This window comes from Barbus barbus (genome assembly GCF_936440315.1).
Source record: "Barbus barbus genome assembly, chromosome: 6".
Classification (NCBI taxonomy): domain Eukaryota; kingdom Metazoa; phylum Chordata; class Actinopteri; order Cypriniformes; family Cyprinidae; genus Barbus; species Barbus barbus.
In genome coordinates, this window is record NC_136734.1 from 5,587,470 (window position 1) to 5,603,974 (window position 16,505).

General features: G+C 36.0%; 1 protein-coding gene across 4 annotated transcripts in view; it reads right to left on the bottom strand.

Moving 5' to 3' along the window:
* LOC306871743 (protein yippee-like 1) overlaps positions 1 to 16,505 on the bottom strand; it is a 29,608-nt gene that overhangs the window by 6,913 nt on the left and 6,190 nt on the right. For 2 of the 4 annotated variants that reach the window (XM_079419871.1, XM_079419872.1), the window contains 3 exons: positions 8,436 to 8,479; positions 6,452 to 6,560; positions 96 to 3,467 (listed from right to left, as the gene is read on the bottom strand). In XM_079419871.1, the coding sequence (XP_079275997.1) occupies positions 3,378 to 3,467; positions 6,452 to 6,560; positions 8,436 to 8,479 (243 nt within the window). In that variant the 3' untranslated portion in view covers positions 96 to 3,377. Of the gene's footprint in view, positions 1 to 95; positions 3,468 to 6,451; positions 6,561 to 8,435; positions 8,480 to 16,505 lie in introns of those variants that run through there. The other 2 variants (XM_079419873.1, XM_079419874.1) reach the window with 2 other exon arrangements.

Here is a 16,505-nt window from a genome sequence, read left to right on the forward strand (position 1 = left end):
GCTTTTTGATCAGTTTTTATGAAGGACAGCAAAAGGATATGAGTAGTTCTTGATTATTTTTATTTTTTTTAAGAAATATCCAACAAAACCGCAGTACCATTTAAGCTTTATTGTGATATCTGAATAGTTTACAATACAGTGAAAACAGACAAATGTGACTTTTCATTACTAGGACAGAATGCAAAGCAATGTAATCAAGTAAAAAGAAGAAAAAAGCTTTTTTGCATTGAAGAAAAAAAGAAAGAAAACCAGGCACGACTTAATATAGCCATTATAAATACAACATGCCTTAGACCTTATATTTTAACAGTCCTAATAAAATAACAAACTTATACAATCGTTTCCTTTGCATACCACTGTTGCCTTAAACTAGATGTCGTTTGAATGACAAATCTCAGATTAACAGCTCTAGAAAGGTTTGAAACCAGTGTCACTAAAAGAAATAGTAAACAATCTTTTCTTCTGCCAGAAACACCTTAATATGTTGCTGTAAAAGACAAATCGCAATTCCAAAAAAGCTAACAATTGGTATTCAGTGAGGCCACAAACTCGATTTTTGGTTTAACCAAGTGGTTTTCAGTAAAAAGGTTTCGGTTGAGCGATCTTAATTTTTGGTGCACAGTGACACTGGCCTGGATCTAGTTCTGTTTCTGAAAATCTTAGGGAAAGCTTTTTTTTTTTTTTTGTAAAACGGTCTGGGTCGGTGTTTCTATTGTGAAATTTCGGCAGGTGAATCCAGCTCACCGCTGACCATGATGCTAAAACACGACCAGCAGACATTCTGCTATTAGGCTCTCGACAGGAAACTATCGAAAAATCTACTTTAATATTAAAGAAAAAAACAAAAAAATACAAAGCTCATTATCATCAAGCTAAGAGAGCACACATCAAAACACGCTGTGAGACAGCAAAAGAAGTGTCATAAAGTAAACAGCACAGAGGAACTAGTGAACAACAGCAAACACAGCTACAAATAAAGTGAGGGAAGTAAGGGAACACGCATACATGCATCCAAACACACACACACACTCTCGCTCTCATTCACACACATATATAAAGCCAGAGGTACAGTGAACAAAAGTGCTTCAAGTCGGGGAAGTAGAGAAACTAACCCAGTAGAAATATGTATAAAACCTTAAATATGTTACTTTATGTACAAAACTGTGTGAGAGGGACAATGTATTGTCTGTAACTCTGTATCATCTTTCAAGTAAGATATTTATACAACTATTTAGTTTGCATTGTCTTTTGACTGATTCGAAGGTCATGTGACCGGACTGACCTTATCGGCAGCGAACGCTATCTGAGGGTTCGCCACTCATTCTACTATTGCCCGCCATCCCACCCACCCTTAAGAACGACGGAACCTCGATATTCATCTGTACGGTTCGATACATATATGTTTTTAATTATATTCGATAAAAATCTACATTAAATGCCCCTCTTTACCTCTACAGGAAGCAAGCTCCACCCCCTCCCAATCTAACGGCCCTGCCCCTTTTATATACTTAGCAGAACCACTGTTTCATAACATCTCTAGTTTTGACATAGGACTATGACAAAATTCTGGATTAAATTAGACTTTCAAGTGGATAGAGGTTCTGTGAGGTTCGTTTCCAAGTTCGTGTCGTTTTCGAGTTCGATACGAAGCTCCAGCAGAGCTTCTAATAGATGTGCTGGGTTCTCGGAGTCATGCGCTGCACAACACAGGAGAGGGACATTTTCTTTTCTTTATCTTTTGAAGAGGCACAAGATTCATGCTGCTTAGAGGCAAAGACGTGGAGAAAAGCTACAAAAGGAACACATCCGCTCGCATGCTCTCAGACAGTCCGGGTAAAGTGCAGAAGGTTTAAAAGTGAAAGCTCTGGATTGCATTTATCTCTATTAGCAGCAAAGGAATCGTGTAATGCCACATTGAACGGTGTCCGATTGTAAAATTCGAGACCTGCTTCTGATGCGCGAATCCAATTCGACGAATTACCAGCGTAGAGAACAGGTCTGCCAGCCTGCGGAAGAAAGCGAAAGCAGCAGATTTCATGTGTTTGAAAGTAGAGGGAGTTGATCAAGCCAGCAACCACCCAACCCTGAAAATCATTCAAAGCATCTAATACAATCATTCGATTATTTTCCATGAAAAAAAAGGCCATAAAATGGACAGACTTTTGCCTCTAAACCCATGAACAAGGCCTCTGCAAAGTGCAAACAATGTAACTGCATTCAAGTATGCCATAAAACATAATGCGTAAAACACACTGAGCTAACATGCGTGTGCATGTCCAAACATGTGGTTTAACACATAAATTACACATAGCAATGAACATACACATGATTGTAATATCAACAACAATAGTTTTGTAAAATCTTATCATCATTTGGCGTGAAGGGGGATGAAAATGTAATGCAAACAATGTTCCGAGGACACTAGTTTCAGTTTTCCCCAATGTCCAGTGCATCCAAACGGCTGTCGCTTGTCTTGTTTCGTTTCGGGGGTTTTTTCTCTCGCCTATAGTATGGTTGCAAAAATGGAACCTGCCACAAATGCCAACTCAAAAGACGCGTGTTTGTGTAATCTCACCAAAAGCACCAGAGACAACTAAAGCTCCTGCAGGGGTCAGACGCTACTGCTGTACCAGAGTGTCCCACGAATTGCACAGTGAATTCATCCGAGGAAGAAAAACATTTCGATTCGGAAATAAAACGGGTAAAACGCAGGGGAAATGTCATGCCACTGCAATGCTGAACGCCCACCCCTATCTGAAATATACTGCTACATAGCCTAACCATGAAACCAACCCCAACTCTTATAACGTAGGGCCAACTGTCGCTACCCCAGAGTGAAAGGAAATATCATCAGAACGGGCTTGACTCCGAGAAGGAGAAAAATGCTAACCAGTAACATCAGTCCACCAGGAAGGACTCGAGATTCCTGTCAAAAAGAAAGAACGCACACTAAGACGCACGCCTCCCGCTCGTTCACGAAAACAGAGGAGGACGTCAAATGAAAAAAGCGAGACAGTGTCTTCTGGATACTGTTAACAGCTTACACACGAGGAGCGCCGAGCACACCGAAACCAGTTAACGGGGCAGTCGAACAGGAAGGGAGAAGGTTCGGATCCCAAAATGTTGACGTACATCTCGGAAAAAGGTCCTTGAGAGTCTTTCAGTGACCGTAGATGTCTTCGATTCGCTTTCCGTCATTCTGCCTTTGAGTTTTGCGATGACCCAGTAGAGATGTCAGGATGTGTCATGGTCGACGGTGGTGTGTGTGCGCGCGCGCATGTTGTTGTTTGTGTACGTGTGCGTGTGGTGGTGTCACTCAGCAAAGTCCACGGCAGAGCAGCCCAAAGGTCACTGAGCGGAGAGGAAGCAGGTGAAGGTCACTCCCAGCCATTATCTTTGATCATGTGAGCCAGCTCGATGATGAACTTGCCTTCTTTGTATTTCTGACTGCTCTCAAATGCATGCTCCTGTAACAGAGACAAAAACCGACCAAACGTCAGGACTGAGAAACGTGCAGATTTGACTACTGAAATAAATCAAACAATATTTCTGTCCACTTAAAGGGATTGTTCACCCATAAATGAAAATCCTATCACCCTCATGTCATTCCAAACCCATAATACTCTGGTTAATCTTCAAAACACAAATTAACATATTTTTATTGAAAGCTGAGAGGTTTCTACGCCTCCACTGAAAGTTCAGGTAACAAAAACTCCAAAAAAGATCAGAAGATCCAAAAGCACCACAAAAGCCTATAATCCAAAACCTGGGCTTTTAAATTTGTTCTAGCACTTGATGCACGCATTGACATAAGCAATGCACTATGTATGCGTTTGTCGATCATTGTTTAGATGCACATACAAGAATAATTTAAATCTGTTCATTTTATAAGGTGATTGAATCTCTTCAAAAGATTTGGATTAAAACACTCAATTCATATGGATTTGTTTCATGACATCTTTATGATCTTTTAGGATCTTTCAATGGAGGGATAAAAACCTCTCAGGTTTCATTAAATAATATATTAATGTGTGTTTCAAAGCTTAACCAAAGTCTTATGGGCTTGGAAAGACATGAAGGTGAGTAAATGATGACTAAATTTAAAAAAAAATTGGGTGTGTGAACTGTCCCTTTAACAATAATGAAAAACAGGATTTGTCTTTCTCTTAAAAGATTATGATATTGATATGCTTCCTCACCAGTGCACTCAGACCATGTATTGAAGTTAAACTACAAAAATAGAAACTGCTGATACATATACTATCATATGACATATGCCACATTTACATATGGCTTTTGCTTGGCAGCCATCTCCTTTTTCTAGTATGGCTGCACAATTTTGGGGGGAAAAATAGAATTGCAACTTTTCTGAACTGATGACTACAAAATGTGACTAAAAAATATTATTATTATTTACTGTTGCGGGAACTACACTGATAGAAAGCTCTTGGCCAATCATAACAGAGGTTAAGGTACAGTACCCAGTATCAGCCTGTTTAAAAAGGCCAGAAAGTGGGAAGAACATGTTTGGTCCAAGAAAGGGACAATAAAATGCTATAAAAATGCAGAACAGGAGCCTTTTAATGTATTCTGGACAGGATTAGACTCCCCTGTTACATGATATAACAAGCTGAAATTATATAAAACTAGCTATTGCTGTAGCATGGTCAGCTTAACTAAAGTCTTTTTGACTGCTCTAGGCTGTCTGAATCTCCTCTCACACCTGTCCATTACTCATCTGACTTAAATCTGCCCACTAGAGCAGTGGTGTGTCATCATGCCTCTGGTTGTAAACCCTACACTGCCAGCTTCGACTCAGTTGGCTTGAAATAAGAGCTGTTCCTGAGAGTTTCTCATCAGATGATGGTAAAAAGAGCTTCAAGAAACTGGTCTGTGATCAGTATTTCAGAGTGGCTTGAATCTAAAGACTTCGAAATCAAACATGTGGAGACCTGAAGACTAACAAGATTGAGTCATGAGTGTAAAATCCCTCTTAACCAATCCTGGGACACAATTAGAGCTCCGGTTTAATCAGGAAGCGAAACAACCACACAATACATCTACAAAAACACATAAAAACAATGCGACAGAACTTTCCTATTATGATTAGCTTTAGGTTAAATAATTATTAGATTACCAAACAATTTGAGTAACACCTTAACACAATACTACTGAATTCTTAAGCAGGGATACATTAAACTTAGGCATTTTGTCCCCATTAATATGTAATTAGATAAGTACATTTGGATAGGTTGGAATATATCAAGAGTTTATTTGCAAAAACAGATAACTGTTTTTTTTCAAAAATCATGACTTTTATTATGTTATCATGTTTTATTGTGTTAGTTAGCTGTATTTATTACCTAATCAAAATAACCCAACTGCAGTTTGATTGAGATTAATTGGATAGCACAATGAAAAAACATGATTTTTTTAATAGAGTTATCTGTTTTTGCAAATGAACTCTTCATATGGCGAACATATTTAGCATGTTTATACTGAGTAGTTCATCACTGATTCAAATGAACCTAAATCAATATTAAACAATATTTTGGAGTTGGTAATTTTTGTTTTTGTTTTGTTTTTGCCTATTATGCACAGAAAGGCTGTATTTATTTGATCAATAATACATTATATATCAATACATATACTGTGAAATATTATATGATTTAAAATATATTTGAATTTATTTTAAAATGTAATTTATTTTTGTGATGGCAAATCTGAATTTTCAGCAGCCTTTATTCCAGGCTTCAGTGTCAGATAATCCACATCCATAATCCAGTTTCACATAATTAATACAGAAATCTTTTGCAAAATGATAAATGTCTTTAGTGTCACTTTTAATTAATGCAATGCATGCTTGCTGAATAAAAGTATAAATTTCTTAAAAAAAAAAAAAAAACATTTGTACTTTCATGTACAGAAATAGATAATATGAATAAAACAATTTCAAATATTAAATTCACATTACAGATCTGTTAAGCATTATATTATGAGATGTGTCCTTTTAATGACTTATTAATGAAAGTTATTATTAAAAGTTATCAAAACTGATCTATTATTCAGTGCTGTTTGGATTGCGTATGAAAACACAACATCATGAACACTTGCAGCATCAAAGTGGGTCCTAACTGAGCGGTGAATAAAGACATATATAGAGCTAAATGTGTGCTGGACTGCAGTGAGAGGTCAGAGGATGTTAATTCTGGTCACTAGAGACCAGCAAAGTAACAGGATATAAATAGACAAAAATAAAGAAACCCACACAGCTCAGATTAGCCAACTGCTGTCACTGCAACTGCAGAACAAGCACTCTGACAAGCATGTATCAGCACAGTGCGACACCTCGAAACAAAACGCAGCTTGTCTTGTGATGCAACGAAAAGACATTAAAGCATTTAAAATAATAGTCTATAATTTGCATGGAATGGAAGGAGAGTTAACTTACGTATTTCCAGCCCAGAGTGGTTTTACAATTTTCACAGTAGATGTCCGCCACAGCGTGTAAACCTGTTAGGAGAACCCTCTCCTCTGCTGGACCACAACCGACATTCACACTGAGAGAAAAGAGTTTAAGCAATGGTCAAAATGATTATTCATGTGACTGATGTGTTTACTGGTTGGGTTACTTAGGAGGTCAGAAGCAGAACTACGGCAGATCACTGGAAACACTGTGTCTACACTGGAAGTGACCAGCGGCCATGTAGCATCACAGTAGCTACAACTAGAATAGCTTTAAAATTACATTTAATTTTCAACAGAAATCAACTGACATAAAAATAGACCATACATAGGCTATTTTAGATGTCACGACACACCGTTGGTAATATCAGATACACAAACTGCAGCATTCAATTCAATTTACATTTTACAAATGATTTACACAAATATGTTCTGCTCATCTTTAATGAGGCTCAAATATTAGTAATCCTACAAATTAGCAGCAAAGCAAAAGATTATTTAAATTAGCTGATGGGGACCAGATGCATTGCATAATGAGCTGGCTTTGATATAATGGTCAAAACTTATTGAAATACATGCTGAATAAAAATCATAATCTCACAATTTACACACTATTGTTCCAAAATTTGGGGTTTGTAAGATTTTTTAATGTTTTTGATTGAAGACTCTTATATGCCCACAAAGGCTGCATTTATTTGATAAAGGCAGCAAAAACTGTGATATTGTGAAATATTATTAACATTTAAAATAACTGTTTTCTAATCCAATATATTTTAAAATGTAATTTATTCCTGCAATGCAAAGCTGAATTTTCAGCATCATTACTCCAGCCTGACTCCAAATGATAAAATGATAACTGACTCCAAAGCGCTAGCACATGATATTTGTAAATAATGTGACGTGGATCAGCAGGCTTTTCCAGTGGTAATGTGAGGTGATCTAATTGAAATAATTTTGCTTTTAATAAAGTCTGTATAGGTCAATATTGGATAATATTTCAAGAGACACTTAACTCTTAATGAAAGAATCCTTCTTGTGTTTGTGTTTTTATATCTTCGCAATGGCAATGCTTAACGCACTACTATGCATTGCCTGAGGAATGTCAAAGTTCGCTAACACAAACACGTTTAACCTAGATGTTATCATTGTAATATCTCGCACACACCGGAGTGCTAGCTTAAACACAATGGTAGCTCTATGCTTAAATATGATGAACCATCAACTCGCATCATTAGACAGCAGTGCTATGTTTAGGCCTACAGCTCTTGTAATATGCAAAACAACTATTCCCATTCCTCTATGAGCCTCAGATAGAGATATAAAGGATAATGTGCAGTTACCCAGTCATTATGACAAAATAAACTCCTTCAGGGAAATATATGACCCATCTGCCTTAGAATCTGTCTGGGTTAATTTTGCATAAACGACCAGGTACATAACCCATTATATACAATACCGTTCAAAAATTTGGGGGGGGGGGCAAATTTTTTTTAATGTTTTGAAAGAAGTCTCTTCTGCTCACCAAGGGTGCATTTATTTGATCAAGTTAAAACAGTAATATTACAAAATATTATTGCTGTTTAAAATGTCATTTATTCCTGTTATGCAAAGCTGAATTTGTAGCATCATTACTCCAGTTTTCAGTGTCACATGATCCTTCAGAAATCATTCTAATATTGCTGATTTGCTTGAGCAGCTTATTATTTCTGTGGAAACTGTGATACATTTTTTTCAGGATTCTTTGATGTTCAAAAGAACAGCATTTCTTTGAAATAGAAAGCTTTTGCAAGATTATAAACACCTTTATTGCCACTATTAATAATTTTTTTTATTTAATGCATCCTTGCTGAATAAAATAATAATTTCTTAAAAAGACAGACTCAAAACCTTTGAACAATAATAGTGTATCGTCTTAATTCACAACACGGAAAATGCTATAAACTTTTGATCTGAATGAGAAATATACTTACACTGAATTGAAGAGGTAGGCTCGTCCCTGGCTGCCTTGGAATGACTAGAGAGACAAAAAGAGAACTATAATGTTATATATGAATGATAACGTTATAATCAGAGTTCTCCCACACTCACAGATACATCAGACCCACACATGGTTTTCCATGAAAGAGGCATTAAAAGAGTGTGTGTGTGTGTGGGGGGGGTTGTGGTGCTCTCTGTATGTTTGTCTATGTGCGTGTATGTAGACATTCATGGAAAGTCTGTCTGAAACACACTGTGTTCTGACAAGCAAGCTCTGGTCACAGGCCAACATGTGTATTTCATAAATGAGTCTCGGCATATGTGTGTGCGCGCAAGTATGAAACAGTGTTTCTCTTTAGAAAATGTGTGTGTATGTGGGTTTATGAGACTCTACATAATAAGCTCCACACATTGAGCTGACTAGTGGAGAGTGAAGGAACAGAGCTGCTTTTATTCCTCTTCGTAAAAAATTGAGATAAAGCTGAACGCTGACAGGAGGCACTTCTGTTGGATTCCCATTCAGTGTTCAACGGGACTGTTCACCCAAAATGAAAACTCTGTCATCATTTACTCATGTTGGCCACCTGTATGGCCTGCTTTCTTCTGTGATGATAGATAGATAGATAGATTAGATAGATAGATAGATAGATAGATAGATAGATAGATAGATAGATAGATAGATAGATAGATAGATAGATAGATAGATAGATAGATAGATAGATAGATAGATAGATAGATAGATAGATAGATAGATAGATAGATAGATAGATAGATAGACAAGTACATAACATAAGTACCATAAAAGTCATCCATAAAACTCGAAGTCTTAGATTTGAGAAAGAAGCTAATTCTGATGCAGATCTCCTTGGCATGATGAAAGAAGTAGTTGTGCAATTTTTGAACAAATCTATTGATTGAATCAGATCTTTTCAGTGAATCAGTTCATTCAGTTTATAAAACCATGATTTGTTCATAAATCGGAACGATTCCATTCAACTGATTCAATGCTCAGGTTTCAACAGCTAACAGCTTTCTGGAGAGGACTGACAGTGAATACAGACTTAAATTTCAGTTTGTTCCTCAAAAAACATACGATTAAAAAAAAATGTAATAGTCAAGTCATATAAACCACTTCTATGACCCGAAGCTTGATATCATTCCCCATTTGACCAGCACACCACTGAAAACGACTTTGTGTTCCACAGAAGAAAGTCTAGAAAGTTTGGAATAACATGAATGTGAGTAAATGATGACAGAACTAATCCCAAAAGTGTATTTCCAATCATAAATGTCAGTTGTTTTTTAAGATGTCTGCGTCCCTCTTTTTCTCTGTCAGTATCTCTGGTTCTTTAATCTCTTTCTGGCCACTTTCTCCTCCCTACTCTATCTCTCCGCTGATGGTTTGAAAAGCATTAACCTGTTTAGCCTCTACCACACCCTATTAACACAGATAATAGAGTTTAGTCCAAATAACCTGGACTAGCAAGTGTTATGAGGGCAAATACTTCAGTTACATACCCAAAGAGCACTGCAAAAGCACAAATCACCAAGACTGAACACTACATACTAGTCTTCTTCAAAATAATCTGAAAATGAATTATTTGAAAAAAAAATTGAACTTGAAAAAAAATTACACCTGTAAACTAAGCATATATTTGCACACTGATGCAAAGTTTAGAAGCAGAGAATTTGATCAACTTTAACAACACTTCTGGTTTTTAGCATATGAGCAATAGTTAAAGTGACGCTTGGTTTAGCAAATAACACTAATAATGACACTCAGTCATGGTGAGAATACACTGAGGAGACTGTGAAAAAATACACAAGAGAATTTAGGAATAAAAAGTAGGTCTGTTTTCAGTAAGAGCACATTATAGTAGTAAGATGTGTGTAAATGTTAGGCAAACATATTCATGGATGGAACACTGAATGCTCTGACACACCAGCTAAAAATATGGATTACCAAGAACACAGCGCTTTTCAGATTAGGACAGCTTTCTGGGAAAATTTAAACACAATCTCACCAATGCAGTTAATTATAAATTAATATTCAAACTATGCACATCTAGGATATTTCTACAAATGCAATGCATGCTTGTTGTTGGTGTAAGTGGCTGGATTTAGGCCAGTGTGCTCCTGGTAACCAGCTGTCATCCTTGGTCGCAAGAGCTGGGACGGGGTGAATCGGCTTTATTTTTCCACTGCCGATGACCCGAGTATAGCTACAAGCCTAATAAAGACTGTTAAAGCCCACAGTGTCTGTCTGCGCTCTTCTAAGAGGAGTGTCTAACCAGCTTGAGCTGAATGCAAACGGGTAATTTTATAGGGACACTGACACAATGAAAGGTCCCCAACTGTGTCGTTTTACATTGTGGGACAAGTAAATCTGGCTTTAGCTACAATGGTGGTATGTGCATAATGCACATGGGAATGGAGAGGAGGGGCGAAAGCAGTGCATTTAGGAGGAAGAGAATGCATTTAAGCCAGAAAGATTAGATTTAATTACAGATCTGCCTGCATTATTATGTTATAATTATAAAGGCCGTGCGCGACAATCCTGGGAGAAACATGCAGTGCAAATAAGCAAAGAGACACATTAGTGACAAAATGTTTTTATGCAAGCTTCCGATTCAACTAGACATTTATTATGAAAAAGTGTTTTGGGTTTTTTTTGGAATTCATTCATTACAGACTGCAAGTTAATATTTGCAGCAGAAATTCCCTCACATTGTTCCAAATGACTGCTTACTTTAAGGTTTTTCACATGGCTTGAAAATATCTTGGAAAGTGTGGCTTGGTTTTCAACTACTGTAACCATAACAGCAGGCCACACAGAAGGGATCACTGCGATTCGACAACTCGCTCATATTTGCCAGAGGATACATTTCTCTTTTAAAAAGATTAATGAACACTTTAACGTTTTTCCGCATGACAAGGGCCAAGGCTATTTAGGTTAACCTGCAGATGCAATGAAGTGTTGATTAATTATTTAAATTGGCGGTTTGGGCAGTGTGGCCTAATGCATACAGTAAATGTTGCGTGCAAACTAAAGGGTGAATACTATTTCCTACAAACCTGGAATAGCATTTCAAAACTTTCTACCAAATGCATGCACGCTTGTACTGGAATTGGTGGCCTGTTACATAAACTGCTTAGACTAGTCAACATATTTTTTTCTTTAAGACTGGTCATAACTTTTCCAAGTCAGTTATATAAAAACTAATCAATTAGTCAAATTTGAATCCAGAAAGTAAGGACTGCTAGCTGATCAAACTAGTTGTTAAGACTTTAGTTGAATTTAATGGTCACGATTTCAATCTCTCATTTTAAAAAAGTCTTTAGCCTTATCAACTGTCAGATGTGACAGTCAGACTGTGATTGCCTTTGGTTGAAGTAGTTACAAGGTTGCCTAGTTCAACCAATGATGCATACATTTTAATTAGTAATCATCACAAAGGTCACACAGACTACTAATAACATACACTTCAAAAGTCTGAGGTCAGTAAGGTTTAATTTTATTCAGCAAGCATGCATTATTTAAGGAATAGATTACATTTTAAAATATATATTAAACACAGTTATTTAAATATTTTTTCACACTATTACTGCAAAATAAATGCAGCCTTGGTGAGCATAAGAAAAACAATTCTTCAAAAACTCGTAGGTGTATGTAAATGAAAAATTAAATGCATTCTGGCATATGTTCAAGTTATTTGTGCATGCTTAAAATTATATACTTTATTGAAACTACACAAAGTGTTACTGCACTCCAAACAATGGAGATTTGGAGCATGTAGCACTGCTTTATCATTTCAAATGCCAGTCAGAAGATTTATGGCATCAATTCATTGATTCATGATCATGTCAAACTTTGACCAGCATCATCCACACACTTCAATGGATATTCAGTCATAACCAGAACATCAAAGAACAGACGTCTCTCAGGTCTTTATGCAAAATGTCTGAGATTCTTCCTGCAGCTAACACAGACTGATTTTGATTGCAAGCCTAAAACTTTCCACCTGGCTTTAAAACAAAACCACCCATTCTTCCCTGCCTCTTTTCATTTATCTATTGGCTAAAGACTTACTCAGCACTGACTGGCTGACTTTCCTCTCTCTCTCACTAGTCTTAACTTTTCTGCTAACGTAACCTGAGATTACTGTTGTTAAAACAGAACAAGTGGGTCATTTACTGTTCCTATCAAAGGCACCTGGCTCTGAGACAAACTGCAGTCAATGCCGGGTTTGTTCTAATTCTTTTCAATCATTACCTGATTGTGGGAGCAGCTAAGAGGCACATCTGATAGAAGAGGTTTGGTAACCCACTTTAACTACAGAGGAGGAGAAATAGGGAATAGTTTTATAGAAAAGGGATCAGAACCAGAAAACCCATCAACAAACAGATGCAGATAAAGGCAAGACTTCATAAAACCTACACAAACAGTTGTATTGATAGCTTAGGTCGGGATGTCTCCAACCTAACAATACTCTGATAAGCATAAAAATTACATTTTAAATTAAGACACTAAAAATAGTAAGTATACACTTTTTAGTATTAAAAGAAAAAGTTTTTTCATCCGTCATCATTATTTTTTGCCTGGAAGAATGCATTCTGGGATCATAATTATGGCAGTAATGGAATCTGTATATTTCTACAGTTGATTTTAGAGAGAGCAATGTATTGGCCAGGTCAATTAATCATGTATTTAGACAGTTTGCAATAAATTGGGTCATTTTTTCTGGTATTGTATCTACCCATAGCCATGAAAATATACATATTAATTTTCTGTTTTCAATTTTTTTTTTAGCAAATTTTGAGTAAATTTATAAAATGTAAAAAAAAAAAAAAAAAATTATATATATAAAATACAAATTCAATAATTCAACAATAAGTAAATATTTTATTCAAGATGCATCCATTTTATAAATTAATACATAGATTTATGCATTATTGATTGATTATTAGAGCTATTTATTATGCATTATGAGAGATTAATTATTATGCATTATTAATTAACTGTTATCAAGAAAAACACAAATACATACATTTAATTAATTGTTAGCAAGAAAAATAAATACATACATAAATTTGGCCAAAACAAGGCATCTTAGCAATAAAAATACATTTTGGCAAGAAAAACGGATAAATGAATAAATAAATTTGGCCAAAATTATGCAATACGTAAATATATACATATACATATACATTACATACATACATATACATTATATAGAGAGAGAGAGTAAATAGTGCTGGGCAACGATTAATCGAATCCAAAATAAACGTTTTTGTGTACTGTGTATATTTATTATGTATATACGGTATAAATACACACACGCATGTATATATTTAAGGAAATTATGTTTACATATTAAATATATATATAATATAAATTATATAAATATATACATGTAAATATTTTCTAAATATATGCTGTATGTGGGTGTCTTATATATATATATATATACACAGAACACACACATTTATTACATACACAATAACTTTTATTTTGGATGCGATTAATCACAATTAATCATTGCTCAGCACTAATATATATGAAGAGTTCAGATGCAAAAGCCTCTAAGTGCCGTCTGAAATTTTCTTCTAAAATTAGCATTTTTATCAGGCTCCTACATTTGTTTAGTTATTTCACTTTAATTGCATTGAAAAGGACCTATACATTTCCATTCGAATAAATTTACTGAACCTAAGCATAGGAGCCTGATAAAAATTATCATTTTATATGAAAATTTCAGACGGCACTTAGAGGCTTTGGCATCTGAACTCTTCATATATATATATATATATATATATATATATATTAGTGCTTAATTTTTTTTTTAAGATTTATTTTTGGCGTTTTTGCCTTTATTATAGGACAGGACAGATCAGAGCTGACAGGAAGCAAAGTGGGAGAGAGATAGGGGGCGGGATCGGGAAAGGTCCTCGAGTTGGTATTCGAACTTGGGATGGCCGTATGTCATCGCACTGCCCACAAGGCTATCTTCGCTGACACGTATAAATACATTTATGCAAGAAAAATAAATAAATATATATGGCCAAAATGAGGCATCACAGAAGGTAAAATAATTATGCTGCCAATGTTTTGGAACAGGTTTTGTGTTGGGAAAGTGCTTATGGTGCAGAGCGATTAGTTATGTACTGCTTCCAAGAACTTCTGAGTATTTTTTGGGAGGCGCCCCGAGTAAGGATTTCCCTGCTCAACTATATAAGAGATTGCTTAGCGTATAAAGGTCTTTATGTAGTGAAATACTACCCAATGTCCCATCTCTGGAGCAGATGGGGTGTCTGTCTGCAAGCCAGAGGGGTCCTTGATGATGACTTACTGCAGCAAAGCCTTAGCTTAGCCTTTCCACAATACTGTCCGCATTCCGCCAGTGATGTTTGATGCTGATCCAAGAGTTCAGCATGCGAGTCCTGCTTGTTGTTGGCTAGCACCATGCGCCATGCGTGCTAATCCTTACTAATGTTGGCAGGCTTGTGACTGCATAATGCAAGATACCTTGATACCTTCTAGTTTATGAAAGAATGCATTAGTCGGACGAGATGCATCCTTTCAATGAAGGTTTCACCACAATTAATATGTATCAAGAATGATCGCATTAACAACAAGAAGAATGATATCTAGCATGGCAAGTCCCTGCTTTTGAGGCCATGCTGGAAGAATGAAAGTACGTCATAATCAAATTGACCTGCTTTACCAGTTAAAACAAAAAAGCCACAAAGATTTTCCACTTTTGACCACTAACAAAGACCTCCATTCTGAAATAAAGTGGGTCATCTTTAAGGCACCATCTAAATGCCAGGATATGTAAGGAACATCTGTTGAGCTTTTCATGGTTTAAATGTCTATTCTTGCCCTTCAAATCTCCTCGCAGATAACATCGCAGAAACAATGTACCCTTCACAAATTACGATCTGCCATTGAGCAGGGCCATTTGTTAATGAAATGAAGACGCGTGCCATGAAAAGAGCCCTTATGTTTGCAGTAGCTACAGGAGAAAGGCGCTGGACCCAGACTATCACCCAATGACATAATCAGCTTAGAGGTAATTCTTGGCGCTGAGGAGATGAGATGGAGAAAGGAAGTTGCAGGAGAGCCCAACTCAGCCATACAGCAAAACCGCTTTTCACTCAGCGCGACACACCTCCCTAGAGCATGTGGTGTTTTTCAAGTGCTAAGAGCATTAATGCTTTTATTTGGACACATAAACAATCCTGTCCGAGTGCGCTATGGCTAAACGAAAAGGGATTTCTGAAAGATTGTGGAGGATAAACGCACTGGAGCCTGAGCTGAAGCCCATTCAAATAAATTTTGTTTTGCTCACTGTGAAATTACATTCTTTGTCATGAAGTTTGTCCCTGGTCTACCTTCATGTCCAGAAGAGAAAGTTTAACTGGCAAGGACTCATAGAGTCAGGCAATTAATCTGTGTGTATTACTGCTGCTCTCCACAGATCTTATTTTAGATCCTGTGTGTATTTAGATACAGACGGCAATGCATCATCATTACGTGTCAACAAGCCATAACTTGGCGGTAATGAGATTTGTACATTTTAACAGATTTTAGAGATATGAAAATATATCAATTAATACGCATGACAGAGTAAGGCATTGGCCAGGTCAGTTAACAGAAGTGCATTATTCAGCCTTATATCACTGTCAAAATCTATAGCCATGCCAATATATAATATACATTTTCTGTTTTAAAATATAATTTTAGTCAATTTTGAGTACAACATTTTTTTTTAAATAAATGTAGAATTTAATACGTGTGATTAATAAATAAATACAGCAATATACATATAACATTATATTTGTGTTTTGATAGAAAATATAAATATATAATAATGTATTTTGATAAGTTAAAAATTTGTAAGTGTAAACAATAAATAATTTCAGTAATACATAAATATATAAACACAAAAAGATACATACATATAGATACATATTTGTTTGTTTGGGTGGAGTACTTTTAGCCTTGACCTGTTTGAGGCCACCGTCATCTTTAAACAATACCATTATAAAGAATTGCACCA